Below are 19,525 nucleotides of genomic sequence, written 5' to 3'. Positions count from 1 at the left end.
AGGGGGCAACAGTCCCCTTACACTTAAAGAACGGCATGTGTTTGTCACAGGAGGCTACTGGCATTAGAAAAGGGTGGTGAAACAGCAGGTGAAATTAGTGCATTGAAGGGAAGCAAGCCAATAACTTTTGAAAGGTTTATTTCGCTTCATGGGGAGCTTCCCCGGAGCTTCCCCAGACCTTCCTTTTAATCCCTGATTAAAGAATGAAAATAGATGTGCTGAGACACAGTTCTAATGCTAATACCTCTCATGACATAATCATGATGAACTTATTGTACAGGCTTATTTTATTTCTCTGCATTGTCTTCTGCAACAATGATCACTAGGCAGTCAAAGGAAAAAGCAAAACAGAAGCTGTGTATCTGAGAGACGGGCACTTACATGTATCCCAGAAGCCATTACACTCTGTAAGGCATACTGCTGATTACCAAGGCTGAAAATTCCAGTGCAAGCAAAATTGTCCTTTGAGAAGCTGGTCCAAGTTCAAGAAGTCCAAGAAGCTGGCATCAGTTCACTCAAATACTGAAGACCCTTAAGGTTATTGGATTAAATGCCAAATATTTTCAACAGCCCCTAAAGTCATCACATATTCCTTGGTATCAAAAACAAAATTAACAACCATTTCCATCATATTTACTCTATTTCCTTTCAGCCAGATGCCTGCCAGTGTGTAGCACAGAGGAGTCTTTTCTGCTATATCAGTCTTTCCATCGGTGGCGGCTGCACCATGTTCCACATCTCCACACGGGATCCCTCTTTCTCCTGCCGGCTGGGGCTGTAGGTCCCTTGAGTCGCCCGTTTGTTGGCAGCTATGACGGAAATCACAATTGCCAAGAAGAGGATCAATAATAAGGCTAACGTCACTGAGCCAATGGCGGTGAATATGTTCGAGATCAAGTCAGCTGTCAACTGAAAGGATTGAAATAATTGCAATATAATTGATGTTAAGAACATAGAGGCACGTACACTGGAGCTACCATGGAAGGAAAACATTCTAGAGTAATCATTTCAAATATAATGTAAAATCTAATATTTTAAAGAACATATTTGCTAGTAGAAAAGTAGATTAGCCTTCCAAAGTTTGGTGCTTTAGGTCCTATGGAAAGTAAACCTATTGCAGCATGCTATCTTTCGAGCACTTACCCAGAGCTGAGTGAATCATGTATAATGACTAGTTTATGTGACAACTTTCTTTCTGTTTGCAAATTATTTGTGAGCAGATTGTGTTTTTCACAAACAGAGTTAGTATTCAGAAATTGTTTGCTGAATTTTTACTAACAATTCTTTGTCCATAGGTTGTTCACAAGCAGTTCATTGCAAGTCTTTGATATTTTAAATTTTAACAGTTTTCATTGGATACATAGGCACATGGCATTTCTATTTCCTTCACTGAATGAATCAGGTTTCTGGTGTGAAGAGTTGCACTTACAATTTCAGATTTTGCTTTCCATAAATACTTTTGTAAAACACACCATTTCTCTGAACATTCCTGCCAGTACAGTTGTTTCCTGGAATATTTGCATAAGGCGAACACACAAACCTTCCCTGGGGACTGCATCTTCAGGCAGTGGAAAGACTTGGGTATTTCACTGACCCTGAGACCTATGCTGATGAGAATTTTGGTAGGGCCCCCTAAGCCAGACAGGTCTAAGGGTAGAGACCAGAGAAAAGCAGCCCACTGATCCTGGTTGGGGGTTGAATGATTGATAGATCAACAACTTATCCTAAAAAAGTGGTAGAAACACAACAAGGTAGCTATTCCAGCAAACAGCACAATAAACACAATAGGGTTGGCAGATCCTTGTTTGGATCCTAAACGATGTCTGGTGGTGTAGGAAGGTTTCAGACTGAGAACACACAAAGGACACACATGAACATAACTGAAATGCATTTGATGGGAAATTCAAATCAATAAATATTCACAGAAAACACAGATCGTACAGAGCTTGCGTCTTTAATTATGGAGACATGCTCATGTTTCCATAATTCCTTTTCAGGAAGCAATACAGTGCAGGATGGATATATAAATTGTATTCTTTTATACCCTGTTTTCATACAGCAATGGGAAACGTAATAACAACAACATGCACCATGTACATGCAAACAAATCTGCCAGAAACACCTTTTAGTGTTGGATTTTTGGCAGATGAAAACATTTGTTTAAAACAGTCTTTCTGCAGTCATGGAAGCCATTGAAATGATGTGGGTGTCATGGAAAAGTGGTCCCTATGGACAGAATCACCCTGCAAGGAATTGGTCTTCCAGGCAGATTTTGCCATCATCTTTTGATTTGTATTACAAGTGACAATTGAACTGTTGTAGATGCACATGTGCTTGCGGCAGAACTTTCAAATCCAAAAGGTTTAGAAACAGAAAACAGCAGGTCAGAACTCAAATCCCATTTCCCAGAGAGTTAGGTACAGCTTGTTACAGAATACTATTACCCACACTGAGTGATCTGCTTAGTAGTCATTCCCAAGGAGTATGCAGGGATAGTCCTAGTGCTGAGGATAATACTGCATTCAGAACAGGGATACTCTAAGCTGGGCATTAATTCCTATTAATGTCAAATATACACATCTTGAACCCCACTGTTCAGACTCTTCTGCAATACAATGACAGAGCCACAGGAAAAATATTAAAACAATCTTTTATTTCTGGATTTTAAAAAATCCAGCTACAGTAATGAAAGCAAGTTTGGCTCAAGGTCTCTCCTAGGGGGCTTTATGACCAGCTGCAATTACTCTCTCCTCTGCCCTTGATTGTTAAATATGACTCCTCTATGATTTAAAAAATCATTAATTTTCCTGTATAGAAATAACCTACTCCAGGTGACAGATCACACAGTACCCAAGTACCTGAGATGAGGCGACACAGAACATGTCAGTCTACTATATTATTGAGTCATATTGAGAATGTCATTTCATAAGCTCTTCAGCAGGCATTTAAAAATATTGTTTTCTATTCCTATTGGAGATCCAGTTCTCTCTGTGTGTGTCTGTACGTGCTTATATGGCCCTCGTAGTACCAGAGCATCACACAATCATGAATGGATTTTTATCCTTAGGACACCCTACCAGGTATCACCTTCATGTTACAGATTGGGGAAGCAAGGCACAGGTGGATTAAGTTAATTGCCCTATCTCCTGCATCCCAGGCAGTGCCACTAGTTTATCCATTCTCCTCACTCACAATTAACTCTGTGTTCCTGGGTTTGAATGAGACCATCTGTGCAAGTTTTTGTGCTCAATACAGTGGTTACTAGCTTAAATTTAATAGCTTGCAGTAGACAAGAAGTCAGACTACGTAACCTAATGGTTCCATCTCATCTTAAACTCTTTGAATCTGTCTGATGTTTTTCCAGTCAGCAACAGTGTAAATCCTACCATAACTACACCTAGGAAGAGACTTGAATCAACAGTAGATTCTAAGTTCATGTCCTATCACTGAATTTTTTGGAGATGAGGTTTAATTCCTCACAAACACAAATTGTATGATAATTTATACGTACAAAAAACACAAATACAATAGGAATAAATGTCAGAATTATCAAAGCTGCATTTGTACTGTATACTGATCAGTATAGAAATACATTTCCGTCGTTTCACAGTAGTCATTCTGCTTAATTTGTCACCTTTCTTATCTTTGTGCATAGCCATTCAGTGCCTGGATATTCTAGTCTAGTGCAATAGAAAATTACTATAGAAATGCTATGATGGAGAGGAACACTGCCTCGTCTGTATGCCTCTTGTGGTTGATTTAGGAGCATTCTTGACTGGATGGTGACCAACACCTGAGGAAGCCAGTAGACCTGCAGATGTTCCTAGAATTGAAACCTGTCAAAATATCTCAACCTGATCCAATCTGTCAAGTGGCTACAGCTTTGAGTAAGATCTGCAGAGCCATTTTCTATCATAAAGGGACATATTGACCAACTTTACTTCTCTGTTCAGTGTTCACTGCTGATTTTCCAATATTAAAAAAAATATACTTTTCCACAATCCACTCATCTAGGCCCTATTGAGCTATTAAAAACTTTGGGTCATAGGCTGTCCTCCTGATCTGTCAGCTCTCATAGCAAAGCTCAGGTTTACAGTGCGGGTAGCCTGATTAGCACTAGCAGTGAACTGATCTAGAGTTGCCAGAAGGTTCTGTAGTCTGGTCCCATCAGGATCAACTGTTTCTTCACTAATTGATTGCTGAACAGTTAATTTAATTTGGAAAACATAATACAAATTGTACTGTCTGAAAAAAGAATCCGAAATCTCAGATGTGGGCATCGGGATTGGCGTGTCACAATATTTGGTGTTGATGACAACACTTGGAAACATTAAAAAAAAATCGTTCATGGACCCAGGAAAGATGAAGCCCTGACCAGCATCTTTAGGAACATAATTGTCCTGCTTTTTAAGGGGAGGTGGTGTCAATGAACAAACCCACAATAAAAACATGTTTGAATAATGGTAGGAGCTGGATTTAAAAGCAGGAAATGAAGAATTAAAGTCACAACTCTGTCTTAACTCATCCTGTTATTTTCCCTGGCTATTGCCTTGCACTTTGTCTGGAGCCAGACTGTGAGCCCCCTATTTGCATTAGTGAGCAGTTGCCCACATAACTAGTCCCTTGGACTCTAATGTGATTCCTCACGTGAGTAACTGCTTACCAACAGGAGTAAGATGTTCACTGGCCTGTGATACGTGTAAGGTCATCCACTATTCTAAGACTCCTGCAGTACTAAGGCACTGAGTAATGTATGGGTAATGTCTCCTTGAATACTGCACAGATCATCACAGCGGTACATCACTTTTCAATTTAGTATCACATTTTGCTATTATACTATGCCAACTTTCCCATGATAGCTGTGTTAAGAGCTCCATCTTTGATCTGAGCATTAGGTCATGGCCACTTGCTTTCATTATACAATATGCTTAATCGGTTTGTCACGGGCTGTAATGGGATCCAACACAAGCAGTTTTCCCTAGAGCACTAAGAGCAGAGAGAAAAAATATCCTGAGAAGCAAGGAAGGATGTGTGGTATATTTTATTACGTCTCAGCACAAACAAATTGCTGCAGAACACCTGGAAACTTCCTAAATAGGAGCATGTTGTAAAATTATTCTTCGGTACAGCTGGTTATCAGAATGTTACACTCAGTGGCTGCCTTTCAAAATTCAATATTTGCTAACAGATACCACACAGTTGCCACAGTTGTTTTCTAATCCAAGTACAGTGCTGTTTACAAATAATTAACTGTATGTAGGGAACAGATGTAATATTAAATGACTTATGTTAGGTAATATTGAAAAGATTATAATGGTGATCAATTTATAGGCATGATCTGTGATGTCTCCACTCCCAATATGAATAATTATTGGCAAATGCTTGCTGCTTAATGGTGACCACTATAGATGGAGGAATGACTCTGACATACTCAGACACCATGGTGATGGGCACAGCATAGTGCCTGAATGGGTGAGGTAATTTCTTAACTTCTTTGCCTATACTATAAAGCTTGGATCCTGCAAACTGTTCCATGGTGGCAGCCTTTGAATGAAACACCATGACTTCACAAAGGCACCATACAGGCATAAGGTCCATCAGCATGGAGCAGCTTTCAGGATCAGGACCTGCCTATAAGTATCCAGCAGCTCAGTATCCAGCATTTGGGAGTCATAGCCTTATCTTCATGTTCACATCAGTCTTGCAAAAAAAGAGCTGTGTTTGGCTGAGGTTTTCCAAGGGGCCTATGAGATGCTCAGTGGGAGTTGGGTGCCTAATTTCCTTAGGGCTCCTCTGAATCCTAGCCTTTATTATTGGTGAATTACACCTGTTGCTACGTTTTGCACTTCATCCTACTGCAGGTAACAATCATCAATAAACCTCTTCTCAGGGCTCATTGCTTTGTGAGTCAAAGAAAAACTTGTGCAAGATGGTATTTTTATACCTTTTTAAGCAAGAAAATAATAAAAGTCAATGTTACTCAATTAGTTCTTGCTGAAAATTGCTCTTAATTTAGCTACTGGACTTAAGCAAAAAGAAACTCGATGTTTGTTACATCACCCACTAAGCTGGGCTAGAGATTTTTAACATAAATTACTTGAATCCATTGGTAACTCTGTAATTGGGTTTGTGAATGGCTATTGTAAATTCCAGACTGGATGAAATAGGATACTAACTGTTGCTGTGTTTGCAGAATTATGTCGGTTCCATTCAGTATTGAGAAAACAATAACAAATAATCCTTATAATACTTCCCTAAAAAGTACGGAACTATGAAATCTAATCAGCCCAGATCTCCTACATCTAAGAAACAGTTACACTTCCCTGAGCAGTTAACCCAGAGGTGTCCTGTTTTCCTGGGTGCTATTGCTGAGGATTTGTAGGATGGTGAAGTGAAGGAAAAATACTGGTTTCATCTAGAGCATGCTAAAGCTAAGGTAAGTCATTTAAATGGCAGCTGCTTGCTGTGGGGTAATATGCACACAAACCTTCTCTGGCAGTTTGCACTTAACAGACTGTGGAACTCACATACACAGCAGCAGGAGACAACAGTTGAAATTTAAGGGCATCACCAGCATGGTGATGAGTGCCCACAGCTCCCCTGACAGTGCAAGCAAGGCTAAACACCAACCTTATTCTCAGTAACCAATAATCACTTACATTCCCCAGATTCCAAAGGCTTATGTATGAACTGTCCACAGGACAGCTCTGGCATGCACCCTCCTCTCGGGTGAAAGGGGAGAATCAAGTCCTTTAACTTTTAAAGGCCTACTAAGATTACCACGCAGGTGATTTTGTTAATGCACTCTAGATGTACATACTTAGTTCCCAGCTCCCATTGTGTAGAGTGTGGGCAGACTGCTGGATAAGCAGGGCCCAATTGCAAAGCCAAAGTCACATAACACACACCATTCTTTTGTAATCGCTTCTCACTCTTTGAAGAAAATTTGTAGCAAAGGAATTGCTCCCTTCTGAAAATTAGTAGTGTAGAATGGGGCGAGGCTGCCCCAGGAGAACACATTTTGACTGGAAAACATTTTTAAAATGCTTGACTGAATTCTGGCTCTGGGAGTCAGTGGAGTGCTGGGGCGGTGGGCTGTAGGGGGTAGTGCCTGAGGAGATGTGCTGGGAGGCATTATGGGCCTCATTCTCTTCTCACATCATTTTATACTACTGTGGCTCCAGTGGCTTCACTGGAATTAATCCTGATTTATGCAAACATGAGTGATCAGAGAACTGGGCCCTGTGTCTCCAGGTACGGGGAGGGGGTTGGGGAATGCAGGCCAAAATGGCTCTTGCTGCCTCTGTGCAAAAGGGGCCACATGTGCTGCCATCGTGGTGCTTGCTGTTGCATAGGGCAAGTAGTGACATGGCCTGAGAATAAATGTCTTTGTTGGGGCATGTGATGTGTCCAGAAACACGAGTGGGAGCTTACACTCAGAAAGCACAAATGGATGGATTCTGGCTACCTCTAGCACAGGGAGTGGTCCCCTTTTATTCCAGCACCTGCATAGGAACAGCCATAATCGGGCAGTTTAACAAGACAGAAACATCACTGGCAGCTTTACAATATGGGGAATTGTAAAGCCTCTGGAACATTCCCTGCACTGCCATTTGCATCACTTGCTTAGAAGTGTGCGGCTGCTGATGTGCACCACCAGCATTCCTTGAGCTGAGTAACCTTGAGTCCTGACGCTATTGGTCAGCTTATCGCTTAATTCCTAGTGAAGCAAATCTGGTCCATGTCTTCATGTTTACTGCCTAGAAATCAAAAAACATTTGCTATAGTACTGAATGACTATTGGCTTGAGTAGCTCTAATCCAGGTCAGAATTACTTTAAAGGGGGTGAGGGCATATATCGATAATTTGACCAGTCAAAGAAAAGCCATAACATTGATTAAAAAGCCCATAGATACACTGATCTTGATTTGCAACCTTCTTATCAGAAAATCATTCTAAGGTTGGTTTCCAACGGGAGCCCCAGTAGTTCAGTAAGAAATCCAGCCACTTGTACATAAACCTACCATAATGTGATGCACCGATAACCTTTGGCTTGGGGCATATGAGGCCTCACTTTATTTATAACAACAGTAAAGTAGCAATAAATTAATACCTTGACTTTGTCCCAATATCTTAACATGGCATTAAATTAGCAACACATGCAGGGCTAAATGAATTTTCCTTTTCCTGTTTAAAATGCTGTGAGTTCTTTACATTCACAAATGAACACTGATTGTTCTGGCTAGAATCACCTAGAATCAACAGCTGCTGTTCCAATATTAAACATCAATCAGCAGAGCCTGAGAGCTGTGCAGACCTGTATGTTGGTTTGTCTATCTAAAATAATAGACACTATGGACTCAGTTGAATTTAATGGATCCATGTCTACTTGAGCTGTATCTTGCTCAGACTTTTGGAGGTGACAAGCTGTTTCTTTAACTCCCTCATGTAATGACCATTAGTCTAATTCCTTCAACCTATCATTTAAAACTTAATTTTATTTCATGTATATTATGGTTTAATAATACCTTCAATGTCTTCTCACTGAATGGTATTCTCTGAACCTTTTCTTAAAAGAGTCTCAGAAGTAACTAATCATAATCATCACTGTCAACTCTCCACTGAAGTACAGAACATAGGTTGAATGGTTTAAATGCATTGCATAATCTGAGTAAATTACTTTCTTGGAACTGTCAAAACTTAGTTGTCTAACAGCCAATTGGGCTGGGGATTTCACAAGTAAATGTCGGGACAGCTGGTCGTAGCTATTGTGATCAATTGCTAAACTGGATTGTATTTTTCTAATTTACAGTCAAATAGTCTGGTTTTTCAAACAAGAAACATCTCATCTGTGACCTCCCGTTATAAAGCGAGCACACATGCAGATGGTTGAAATCTGTGGATTTAGCTGTGTATTGTAATCTAGCCTAGCAAGGTGAAGAATGAGCCTTGGAAGGTACTGAGAACATTCATTCTCACTGGAAGAAATTCTGGCCCTATTGAAGTCAATGGCAAAACTAATCTTTACTGCAGTGAGGCCAGGTTACACCTACTGATTTTAAGGGACGTTGAGGACTGAGCCCTATAGGAGTCTCATATTAACAGCGAGGCAGATGTCATCAGCTAAAACATTTACAAATGTTGGCCTCAGTCCTGCCATCTGATCTGCATAGTTAGGATTCCTTATGGAATTTTGCTCACGTGATTCAAACTGCAGGATCAGGGCCATCATCAGTGTTCCTAGAGCTCTTAACAATGGTGCAATGTGTAAACCAAAACAAGCCACTCTCTCCAAAATTCCAGTATTTGGTTGAAGCAATAGTCAGTTCAACTAACATTTTATTTGCATTATTAGCCCTTGGAAATCCAGCTTTGCTGAACTCAGTAGCTGACTCTAATGAATGACTTTATAGGAAATGTAACAAAGGACAAATAGATCTAAAGTATATTTTCTGTAACTGCTTGCTATATTAATATCTTGTTTATGTTGTATTCATTGTACAATATTGGTTGGTTAATGGAGGTGGTCTGATGATGCAGCATTGCATTCGGTATATTTGGAGATTATTTGGGGTGGTCTGTTTAGACAGGAGGCAACCTAATAAGAGTGATCTTTTCTAGAGGGGTTCCAATCACTGTTCCCTCTAAACTGCGTGTGCGCGTGCACACAGATCCTAAACCCTGCACACACGGCGAAACACTGCGTGCACAAAAATTTGCACAGAAGCACAAAAATTTGCACAGAAGAAATTTTTTGCGCACACGGCCTGTCAAAAATTAGAGGGATCACTGGTTCCAATGTGTTATCTATGCTGAGTGCTCAACATTCTGGTTCCCATCATGTACGTGCTTAATTTCAAGCATGTGTGTAGTCCCTTAAGTGCATGGTTAAATGCTTTAGTCAGTACCTCATAGGACTGAGTCTGAAATGCCTTTTCTCCTTCACCATCACTTCTCCATGTCTGGAGCAGAATGCCTCAACTGGCTGCTTCAGGAGAAAAGCCATGATTAAGGAGTGGGCTTTTAGCATACAAACTGATACTGTTTTGCAACAACTGCCAATGCTAATTTTACAAATGTGCTCAAATTCTCTTCAGGACCATTCTGTTGGTGCTGCACAGATTGACTGTACAGCTTCAGTGTGTTGTTATAAGATGCCTTTTAAAATTCTACTGACAGCCTCTGGTGTAAAACTTAACCATCTGCTGCAATTTAAAAACACAAGAGGGAAAATGCACCCCTCATGTAAACCCCCTGAACTAAATGAAATTAGGCTCAGGACAAATTTGGCCCACAGTTGCTAAATCTCAGACCAGGCAAACAATAAGACACCATGTTTTAGTAAATGTGTCAGTTTCTGTGGATTGACATTTCCTCCCGTTTGGGTAAAGCTTCTAGTTATTACATATCATTATAACTTGGTTTATGGTGGCACAAATAGCACAGTACGATCAGTGCTGGCCCCTAGTCACTAGTCTCTCTGTAGAAATAATTTACCTTGTGAATGAAGAATATTTGTTCTGACCAATTCCAGTGAAAGATCTGTCCAATGCAGATCCTGCAGACAGCACTGCAATTCCAAGGCATGCTGTGCTCCAAAAGATGTGCGGACACTGTGTTTGTTACTAGCGAGTTCTGACGGAGGAACAAATGCCATTGGTCAATAAAAATAGAAGAATGCTATGGGAAACGTATGACCTCGCTGTGACTAATTTCTGTATGCAGCCAGCGTATGTGCATATGGTCACAGTGAGCACAAAAAAAACCCTACACAAAGGTAGGGCCCAATGCTGTGATATGCTGAGCATCTCCTGAGAAGCACTAGGCATTCTCATCTTCCATTGAAGCCAGTGGGAGCTGAAGGTGCTCATCATCTTTTGGGCAAGGGCTCACCTACTCGCATATGGGCATAATAGGCTTTAAGATTGGGATTTTCAAAGGGGCCCAAGGAAAAGAGGCACCCAACTCCTGTGATTTTCAGTGTGAGTTGGGCATGTACCTCTCACAGGTCCCTTTGAAAGTCTCAAACAAAATGAACATCTTCTCTTTGCCATTTGACGTAAGTGTGAATATTCCATGTGGCTATTGTACATTGTATTTGCTATTTGCTCACCTCTAACTAGATGCCCCTGCCCCTTCTCCTCACAACAATTTTGGGCCGAGAAGAGTGACAAGATACATATGTGAAGCAAAAGGTTTGCACTTAGCTTCAAGTGAGGCCTCCATTAATGGTCACAGAGAGATATTGACAGGGAGTGTTTCCATATCTCCCCCCACATCTCATTATAATCATTACTGATATGGCAGGTTTACACTGTCCACCACTTCACACTGCAGAGTGTTGAGATGTTTGAGGGCTTCCATTATCACAACACATTTTTATGTGGGTGGTGTATTCACACTCTTCCCCCCCCCACACACAATATAACAAATGGCAGTACTGTGTACAACAATGCAATTCTGAGATAATTCTCTAACCCTACTGGGTCTTAAGACTAGAAACTCCAAAATTTCCAGTACTTGAGCTAAAGGAGATGTCCCTTAAATGATATTAGTAGTAGATCCTTTATTGTCTCTGAAATTAGATCACTGGAGTTCAACACTAGACTAGTCACTGCAGGGGAACATCATCACATACACAAAGGACCAAATTACACTATTTTGGCACTGGTCCATGTTGATGGTAGTGCTACCAGAGGTCACCCCCTAGAGTTGCCATCCCTCTCCATGGGCTTCTGCAGAGGGAGGTGAGGCCCTGGTCCTACTTCTCCCCACACTCTCTGGGGTAGAATGCATGACTGGTCCTGGTATAGATCTCACAAAGTGGGGGAGACTTCTTGAGCCTTTTTCCTCTGAGCATCTACCCAAGTGCTAGTCACAATCTGACCCAAAGCTGGTGCATTGCACTACGTTCCCTAGGATCAGAGTGTACCTGTTATACATATCTCCATTGTATAATATCCTGATTTCTGAAATAATGATGATTAATAGTTTACAGTAACAGACTGTATTTTGTCCAAGTTTCTCAGTTCTTTGTAATTATTAAGCCTCACAACTCTGATGGGAAGATTTGTAAAATGGGGAAACTGAGGCACAGAATGACGGTAAGTGATTTGTCCCTGTAACATATAAGTCAGTAGCAGTCTGGAATGCCCATGAGTACTTCAACTCAGTGCAAATTTGCTAATCAAAAAAGTATAATAATGCAAACAATATCCAGAGAACCTGTTTCCCCGGTTGGTGCTGACCTTCTGCAAAACAGCCATGTGGTACTACCTAGCATTACCATGATGCTGTCAAGTGATGATTAAGAAAGTAGCTATGTGAATATTTTACACTGTCAGCCTACAAGGTATCAAGTTAATAGCTATTGTTTGTTGGTGCAGCATTTAGATTGCAGCCATCTAGTGCTTCCAACTGTAAATATTAATGGTAAAAGATAGACCTTTATTGGCTACATATTACTGGCCTCACCACATGACACCCCACTGTTATTTTCTGATATGTAGTTAATTATAGTTCTCGTTAACAAGTTTGTGTATATTTTTATCTTGTCAGCAGTTTCCTAATAGAAAGTCAATTAGTGCCCAGATGAGGGAGAACTAACAGCAGCAAATACTAGGTTTGAAGGAAATTTTGAAATAAATGCATATTTGAAAAGGATAAATAAAATACAATATAAAATATATATTCCTGGCCTTTCATATCCTGATTATCATCGGCTGGAACTCCAGCCTTTACACATAGTCCCTTTCTGGATTCAGAGATTTGATTTGCCTCTGGGTATGTTAGGATTTTGGTATACCTCTTTGTTGCTGACAGGAAGATGTGTGATTTTCTGTCTGACACACAACCTGAACTCCGACCACATAGTCTCCTGTATTAAATACTGGGCATGGCTGATGATCACACATACCACCCATATAAAATGTTATTCTATCTTACCATTACAGACATTGCTGTTATGGTCTGGCGATTGAGTGTGCGTTGGATGAAGTTGGGGTACAGGTTGCTTTTTGCTATCACCTGGAGATAGAAGTGAATGCTTGATGGAGTATTCCCAGTATGTTGTAAACAGTGATGGGGGTGGCAAGAAATTCGGGAGACTTCTCCCTTAACTTCCTAGTTCCGTGCTCTAACCTCACAACCACCTAGAGATAACTGTTGTTGCCCGTTACGAATATTAGAATATATGTTACAATGCAAATGATATGAATTTACTCCTAGTTACTGGAAGGTAATAACAAAATGTTCAATAGTTTCCTTTGTGTGTTTCCAGGGACCTTAGAGACGTATTGAAAATCATAGTAGTTAAAGATGTAAAAAAACTGCTAGGTAATTGAGTCTATTTCCATGTAAAAGCAGAAAATAGTCTGGTCCCTCAGTGGACATGTATCAAGTTTGAATGTGATCCTCATCTTAGCCAAATGGAGTGGAAGCTCCTCGGGGGAGGTGGGGGGGGAGGGGGCAGAATAGGCTTTGTTTACTTCGTTCTGTGTCAGATCAAAAGGTATCTTTGCCTACTGAGGTGAACTGGCTCTGAGACACTTTTACATTTTATTTTTGCCTACCCACTTTCAGCTATCACTAATGTCCTCTGTAAAAAAGCAGTGTGGTATTTCTCCCCTCATAAATATCTCACAATCCCCAACAATCATGGTCTATCACCCCACACGACACTACCTACAAAGGAGGAACATTCCAATTCTCTTGTAAAATATATGTAAGAACAATAAGAGGAATAATTTGTCTTTTCCACTTCTTAGGTCTTGTCCTTTCTCATGTAAGCTGTCTGGGGCAGAGAATGTCTTTTCCAATATGTTTGTACAGCACCTAGTACAAGGGGGCCCAAACTGCTTGAGGTCTCTAGGTGCTACCACAGTAATTATGAGAATAATGGACCCATATACATTTGTGATGGAACAAACACCTTGTGTATTATTTTATCTTTGTCAATGCATCCTACACAACTGAGTGCTCAGGGGATTTTACAGCGCTGCTGCTGTGGCAGCTGGACATCTGAAGCTTCTTGCTTGGGGAAAAAAGTAAAAGCTGAAGCTTCTATTTTGTTTGAATTTCAGGAATGTTGCAGTTATCTGCACATGGACATTACAGTGGGCAAGCTGGCTTCTGCAGTCCCAACTCAGACAAAATTTCCATTGAACTCAAGGGTCAGGGTTAGCTATTTTTAAGGCTAGGACAATCACTCCATCACAAACACTGACCAGCCAATCACTCTTCCTAATGTAAATTCTGTTTAGGAAAACTTACACGTCCTTCTTTTCCTCTCCAACTCAACACTCCAGTGGGCATATTGCCTGAGTAAAGAGTGCTGAATAGCACCCTCGGGGTCTTGTTTTGAGCTAAAATATTCAGAGACATTGAAATGATCTGTTCCCATCCATCTCATTATCTGTAATTGCCCCAAACCAATAAAGACCTGTTTCTTTTAAGTCAGAGTGTGTGTGCTTTTGATTTCTCTTTCAATAGAAGCAATGCAGGTGCCACTAGCCATTTACATAGACTTGAGATCCGTTTGAAGTCCCTTAATGTTTGTGTGCTAAGAAAGGGAATTAGCCCTGTACAGAAATAAACAAAAGACTTAGTACTGATACTGTGCAATTTGAGATTAATATGGAATTAAATCAAAATGCTAAAACTTTCCCCAGATTTTGAATGCAAGTTTCACATACTGGTTTTTCTGAAGACCTTGAGGGGCATCCAAAGCATTTGGATAATCAGGGGTTTATATATAGGTGACTGAGTACGCTAGTGACAGACTGTGACAGGTGCCAATAAATTCCATATATTGTAATATATAGTGCCTAACTTAATAAATGCACATATCTATGCTTTATGCAAAGAGAGAAGTTAGAATTTAAAGCCTTAAAATACCACACAAATAAAATTAATTGTAATTTAAACTCTACTGAATCAAAATGTGAGTCAAATTCATTCTCAATTAGAATTCACTGGCATAAAGTCAGCTACTGTGATCAATGAAAATGGTTATTTTAAGAGATTAAAAGGTGCTGAAATTAGGCTGACTAGCATCAGTGAAATAGCTGTGAAAGATGCAGACATTTTAGATAATGCAGGTTTGGATTAGAGGGGTTTGGTTAAACAGCATTCACCTGAATTAAGTCTGAATAATGCCAGATACACTGGTTATCAAATACTCAATGATTTGCTTATACAATTAAAACAGAACACTTTTAAGATTCACTTCTTCAGTCCCCATCTTTTCCTTATGTTATAGGATTTACCTGATTTTGTGTAAAGATTACTGGTCATTTTTTGCCATGACACCATGTAAAACAAACAAACAAACTAACGTGTCTTTAAAATCAGTTTAAACCAGTTTGAGCCCACATTTTGTTTGCCTGAACTAGTCATTTCCAGAATTCAATATGTTTGGATTCTTTTTAAATTTAACTTTGATTTTCCTGGAGTTGTAATATTTGTTTTTAGGGTAATAACAGCAACACTGTAGTGTTTGTTACCCTTAAATTGCTTATACCTGTATGTTCTCAATCTTAACTCCACTTTAGCAGACCTTGTAATCTCAGAATATGCTATCGATTATGAACCACTCCTCCTCATGGTATCTTGGAGAAATGAGAGAGCAAAATTGTACTAATCTTTTCTGATTTGCTCAGCTGATCCCAGTTAGTTTGCAGCTGGACACCTGTTCTGACTTGCTCGCTAGGGGAAATGCTGAATGGCCTGATTAGCTTTAACCAGAGGTTGGATTCCTAAGCAGATTCATCTCCTTCCTAATACAAAGGTGAAAAAGAAAGTAGTGAGAGCTGGGAGACCAACAAATTATCTATGCAGACCCCAGCAGAAGGACATTTGAATGTTCTGAAAGAGTTTGTTGCTATTATAAATATAGGGGGAAGTTTAAGAACAATAAATGACTTTGTATGAGTTATTTTGAAGTCTTTTTCCTTCTGTCAAATGTGCCTATAGTTCTACTCTTTTATTATCATCCTCTGTTACTGCTGTTCATATTTAAACCCCAGTCATGCAACATATAGCATATGAGTGGACTGCTGCACCTATGTGGAGCCCCAATAAAGCCAATGTGCCTTCATGTTGGTGCAGTACTCCACCCACATATTTTGTGTTGCAAGATTGGTGCTTTAGCTTGTAGTTTGTGTTGGAAATAAGGATCATCTTGTTCTTATTTCCCTCACTGTGTGACTTCTGTTTTTATTTATTAGGAGTAGTACGTAAGGGAGAGACAGATCCTTAATAATATTGACATGAACTACTCCTTACTGGCACATCCTATAGAAAGATCTGGGAGGCAACTTTATATCTGAGCACTTTATATAATGTTTGGGTGGCAGTGTGAACAATTCAGTTTTGTCTCTAGAAGAACCCCTCCAGTTGCCTTGTCAGGATTGGTTCTGGGTGAGGAGTAAACATGGGCATAGTCATGAAGTTCAGATCCAAACCTTCTCCAAGTTCAGAGCTATGCAGTTACAGGGCACCAGTTCAGGCCAATTACAGAGGCTCAAGCCACAAAAGCTTGCATCCAGATTTTAACTTTCCTAAAAGTTTGGGGGGTTGGATGTGAGGTTCCAGTTGAAACCCATCTCCAGCTAAGGGAAGCTGGTTTTAACACTGTAAGAATATAACCTAACACACAGTTACATGAATGGGGGATACCATGGTTAAAATAGATCTGTGTCACCTTGGGCAAGTCACTTTATCTTTCTCTGCCTTAGTTCCCAATGAAGCAGAGTGCCAATTAGCTAAGGCATGAGGGAATGAGGAGAGTTGCCCCCCCCCGCGCTGCACACTTTGTACTATGTGAGTACCACAGTCTCCAGGCCCAGAGCCTGGCTCTGCTCCCTGAAGTCCTCAGAGGCCAAAGCCTTGCAGGCAGCGTGGAGCCCCTGCTCCCCAACCCTGCCAGCCCAGCTCTTGGGACCCGCTTCTCCAACTCATAGATATTAAGGTCAGAAGGGACCATTATGATCATCTAGTCTGACCTCCTGCACAATGCAGGCCACAGAATCTCACTCACCCACTCCTGCAATAAACCTCTCACCTATGTCTGAGCTATTGAAGTCCTCAAATCATGGTTTAAAGACTTCAAGGTGCAGAGAATCCTCCAGCAAGTGACCCATGCCCCATGCTACAGAAGAAGGTGAAAAACCCCCAGGGCCTCTTCCAATCTGCCCTGGAGGAAAATTCCTTCCCAACCCCAAATAGGGCGATCAGCTGAACCCTGAGCATGTGGGCAAGATTCACCAGCCAGATACCCAGGAAAGAATTCTCTGTAGTAACTCAGATCCCACCCCCTCTAACATCCCATCACAGGCCATTGGACCTATTTACCATGAATAGTTAAAGGTCAATTAATTGCAAAATCATGTTATCCCATCATACCATCTCCTCCAGAAACTTATCGAGTTTAATCTCGAAGCCAGATACGTCGTTTGCCCCCACTGCCCCAATTGTAGCTCTGCTCCAACCACATCCACTGCCACGCCTCACTGCTGACTGGCCCCAGGCATGCAGTCTAATGGATGTGTCTGCATCTGTAATTTTCACTCCATGCATCTGAAGAAGTGAGGCTTTTACCCACGAAAGCTTATGCTCAAATAATTTTGTTAGTCTTTAAGGAGCCACCGGACTCCTTGTTGCTTTTGTGGATACAGACTAACACGGCTACCCCATGATACTTATTTCCCACTCTGTGGACTATAGTGCATGACTGGTCCCAGCTCCTCCAGTGCCAAATTGCAGCACCCCTAGCCCAGTGGTGGGCTGAGAGCCATCTTCTGCTTCAGAGTCTCAGCTTTTCCTAGGAAAAGGACAGTGAGCTCTCACCCTTGGAAGCTGTGAAGGGGACTGGCTGATTATGGATTTTTACATTTTATCCTTCAGAAAAATCCAGGAGCTTCTGAACCACCGCTGAAAGTTGTCCCCTTCACACCACTGAAATGTGAAATGGTGCCCTTGTGATGGAGGATGGCATAATATTATTTCCATACCTCTCAGTGCTGGTTTGAGCATATGCTCAAAATGATTGTGGGGTGCTCAGATACTAACGCTGTGGGCACCATATATGTATCTAGATAGATGGACATTGTCCAAAGATGGACAAATGATGCACTAACTGAATCAAAATGGAAGATTATCTTGCTAGAGAAACCCCCCCCACATATGTCTGAATCAAAATTATATTTGGTAGCTACTCTGAAGAGGTTTTGGTTAACATTATCCAATTATCAAATTGGTATGAAACAACAGGCCAACTGCAAGGGGAATGTTTGAGGAAGAATGTTTCCCGAATGGTGATTTTAATCCAGAACCTCTCTGTTAAATATGAAGTATATTTATAGGAACATTGTCAGTCAATACCAAGTATATACAATTTATCTTTATAACAGAGGGGCCTCATTGTTCCTGAGTGGCATAAAACTATTTATGGATAATGAGGCCATCCTTATTGATACATTCCCCATGTTCAGTATTGTTCTGACATGTTTGATTTATACAACTCCATTATATTTCAGATTTTCCACTCTTATGGCTCCGACGCCCCTCAGTATTATTGGGTGCATCTTTGCTTCTGTCATCCTGCCTGGGTGCTACAGGGATCACCACAGATGCTTTCTTTTTGGCAGCTTCAATGAATGTCATATGATATTCTGGCTGTTTCAAGGATCTCCTCTGGGAATTACCTCTCTTCTGGATTCTTCAGATATCTCCTCAGGGGTTGCTAAGGCTGTCTGGGAATATCATACACAGGAGGCCAAACCCTCAAGCTAATATAGCGTGTATAACTCCCAACTGTGTAAATGGCTATGAAATGGGCCAGTTTAGCCAAGTGAATTTCCCAATGTGAGAAAAGTATTATGCTTTTTGATACACAAAAGGCAAAAACATATACTTTCAAACTGAATTACTTTTATTTTCAATTAAGGGAAAGAACAAATCAAAAAGAGAACAAAAATAAAATGTTTCCAAGAGAGAGCACTGTGTGAGTCTCCCCTGTAACATGCTGCACCAGCCTACCTCACAAAATGACAGCTGCCCTTGATGATAGATTCCTTAGAAATGTAGCAGTGCAGACCTTGAGAAAGTGAAGACATAACCGTTACATAGCCATGCTAAGGAGATCTTCAGCTCCATCCAGCTCCACGGCTGACAGCTCTAGCTCATAGCAGTCAGTTTGCTGTATTTTCCTCAGGCCATGCAATCTAGTCAGTCTCTCCCTGAATGACAGTTAATCAATTGGGAAGGAAACTTCCTGTCACAAGGCCATCAGGACAGCCACTGCTAATGTCATGTCATCTACAAAGGCTTCACTGGCCTCTTTGGTAGTTGTGGCTGGACAGAACAAGGGACTTTGCCTCTCAGGAGGGGGTATGGATAGGGCAGCTGTGTAAATGCTACAAGGTCAGCTCAGACCAGGGATTTCTTTCCCTTTAGGTTATGCCCCATTTCTTCTTCAAGTAGATACAGCCATGTAGTCCATGCAGGTGCGCATGCACTGAGAGCC

General features: G+C 40.8%; 1 protein-coding gene across 1 annotated transcript in view; it reads right to left on the bottom strand.

The window, feature by feature from the left end:
- Positions 1–693: 693 nt before the first annotated feature.
- The window catches only part of CRB1 (crumbs cell polarity complex component 1), a 115,209-nt gene continuing 96,377 nt past the window's right edge, over positions 694–19,525 (bottom strand). The window contains exon 12 of the mRNA XM_077825353.1: positions 694–909. Coding sequence (XP_077681479.1) covers positions 694–909 — 216 coding nt within the window. The remainder of the gene's footprint in view (positions 910–19,525) is intronic.

The sequence above is a fragment of the Eretmochelys imbricata genome, chromosome 8 (genome assembly GCF_965152235.1).
Source record: "Eretmochelys imbricata isolate rEreImb1 chromosome 8, rEreImb1.hap1, whole genome shotgun sequence".
NCBI classification, from domain to species: Eukaryota; Metazoa; Chordata; order Testudines; family Cheloniidae; genus Eretmochelys; species Eretmochelys imbricata.
The sequence above is the reverse complement of the archived record's forward strand: the minus strand, read 5'-3'. Positions and strand labels throughout refer to the sequence as shown.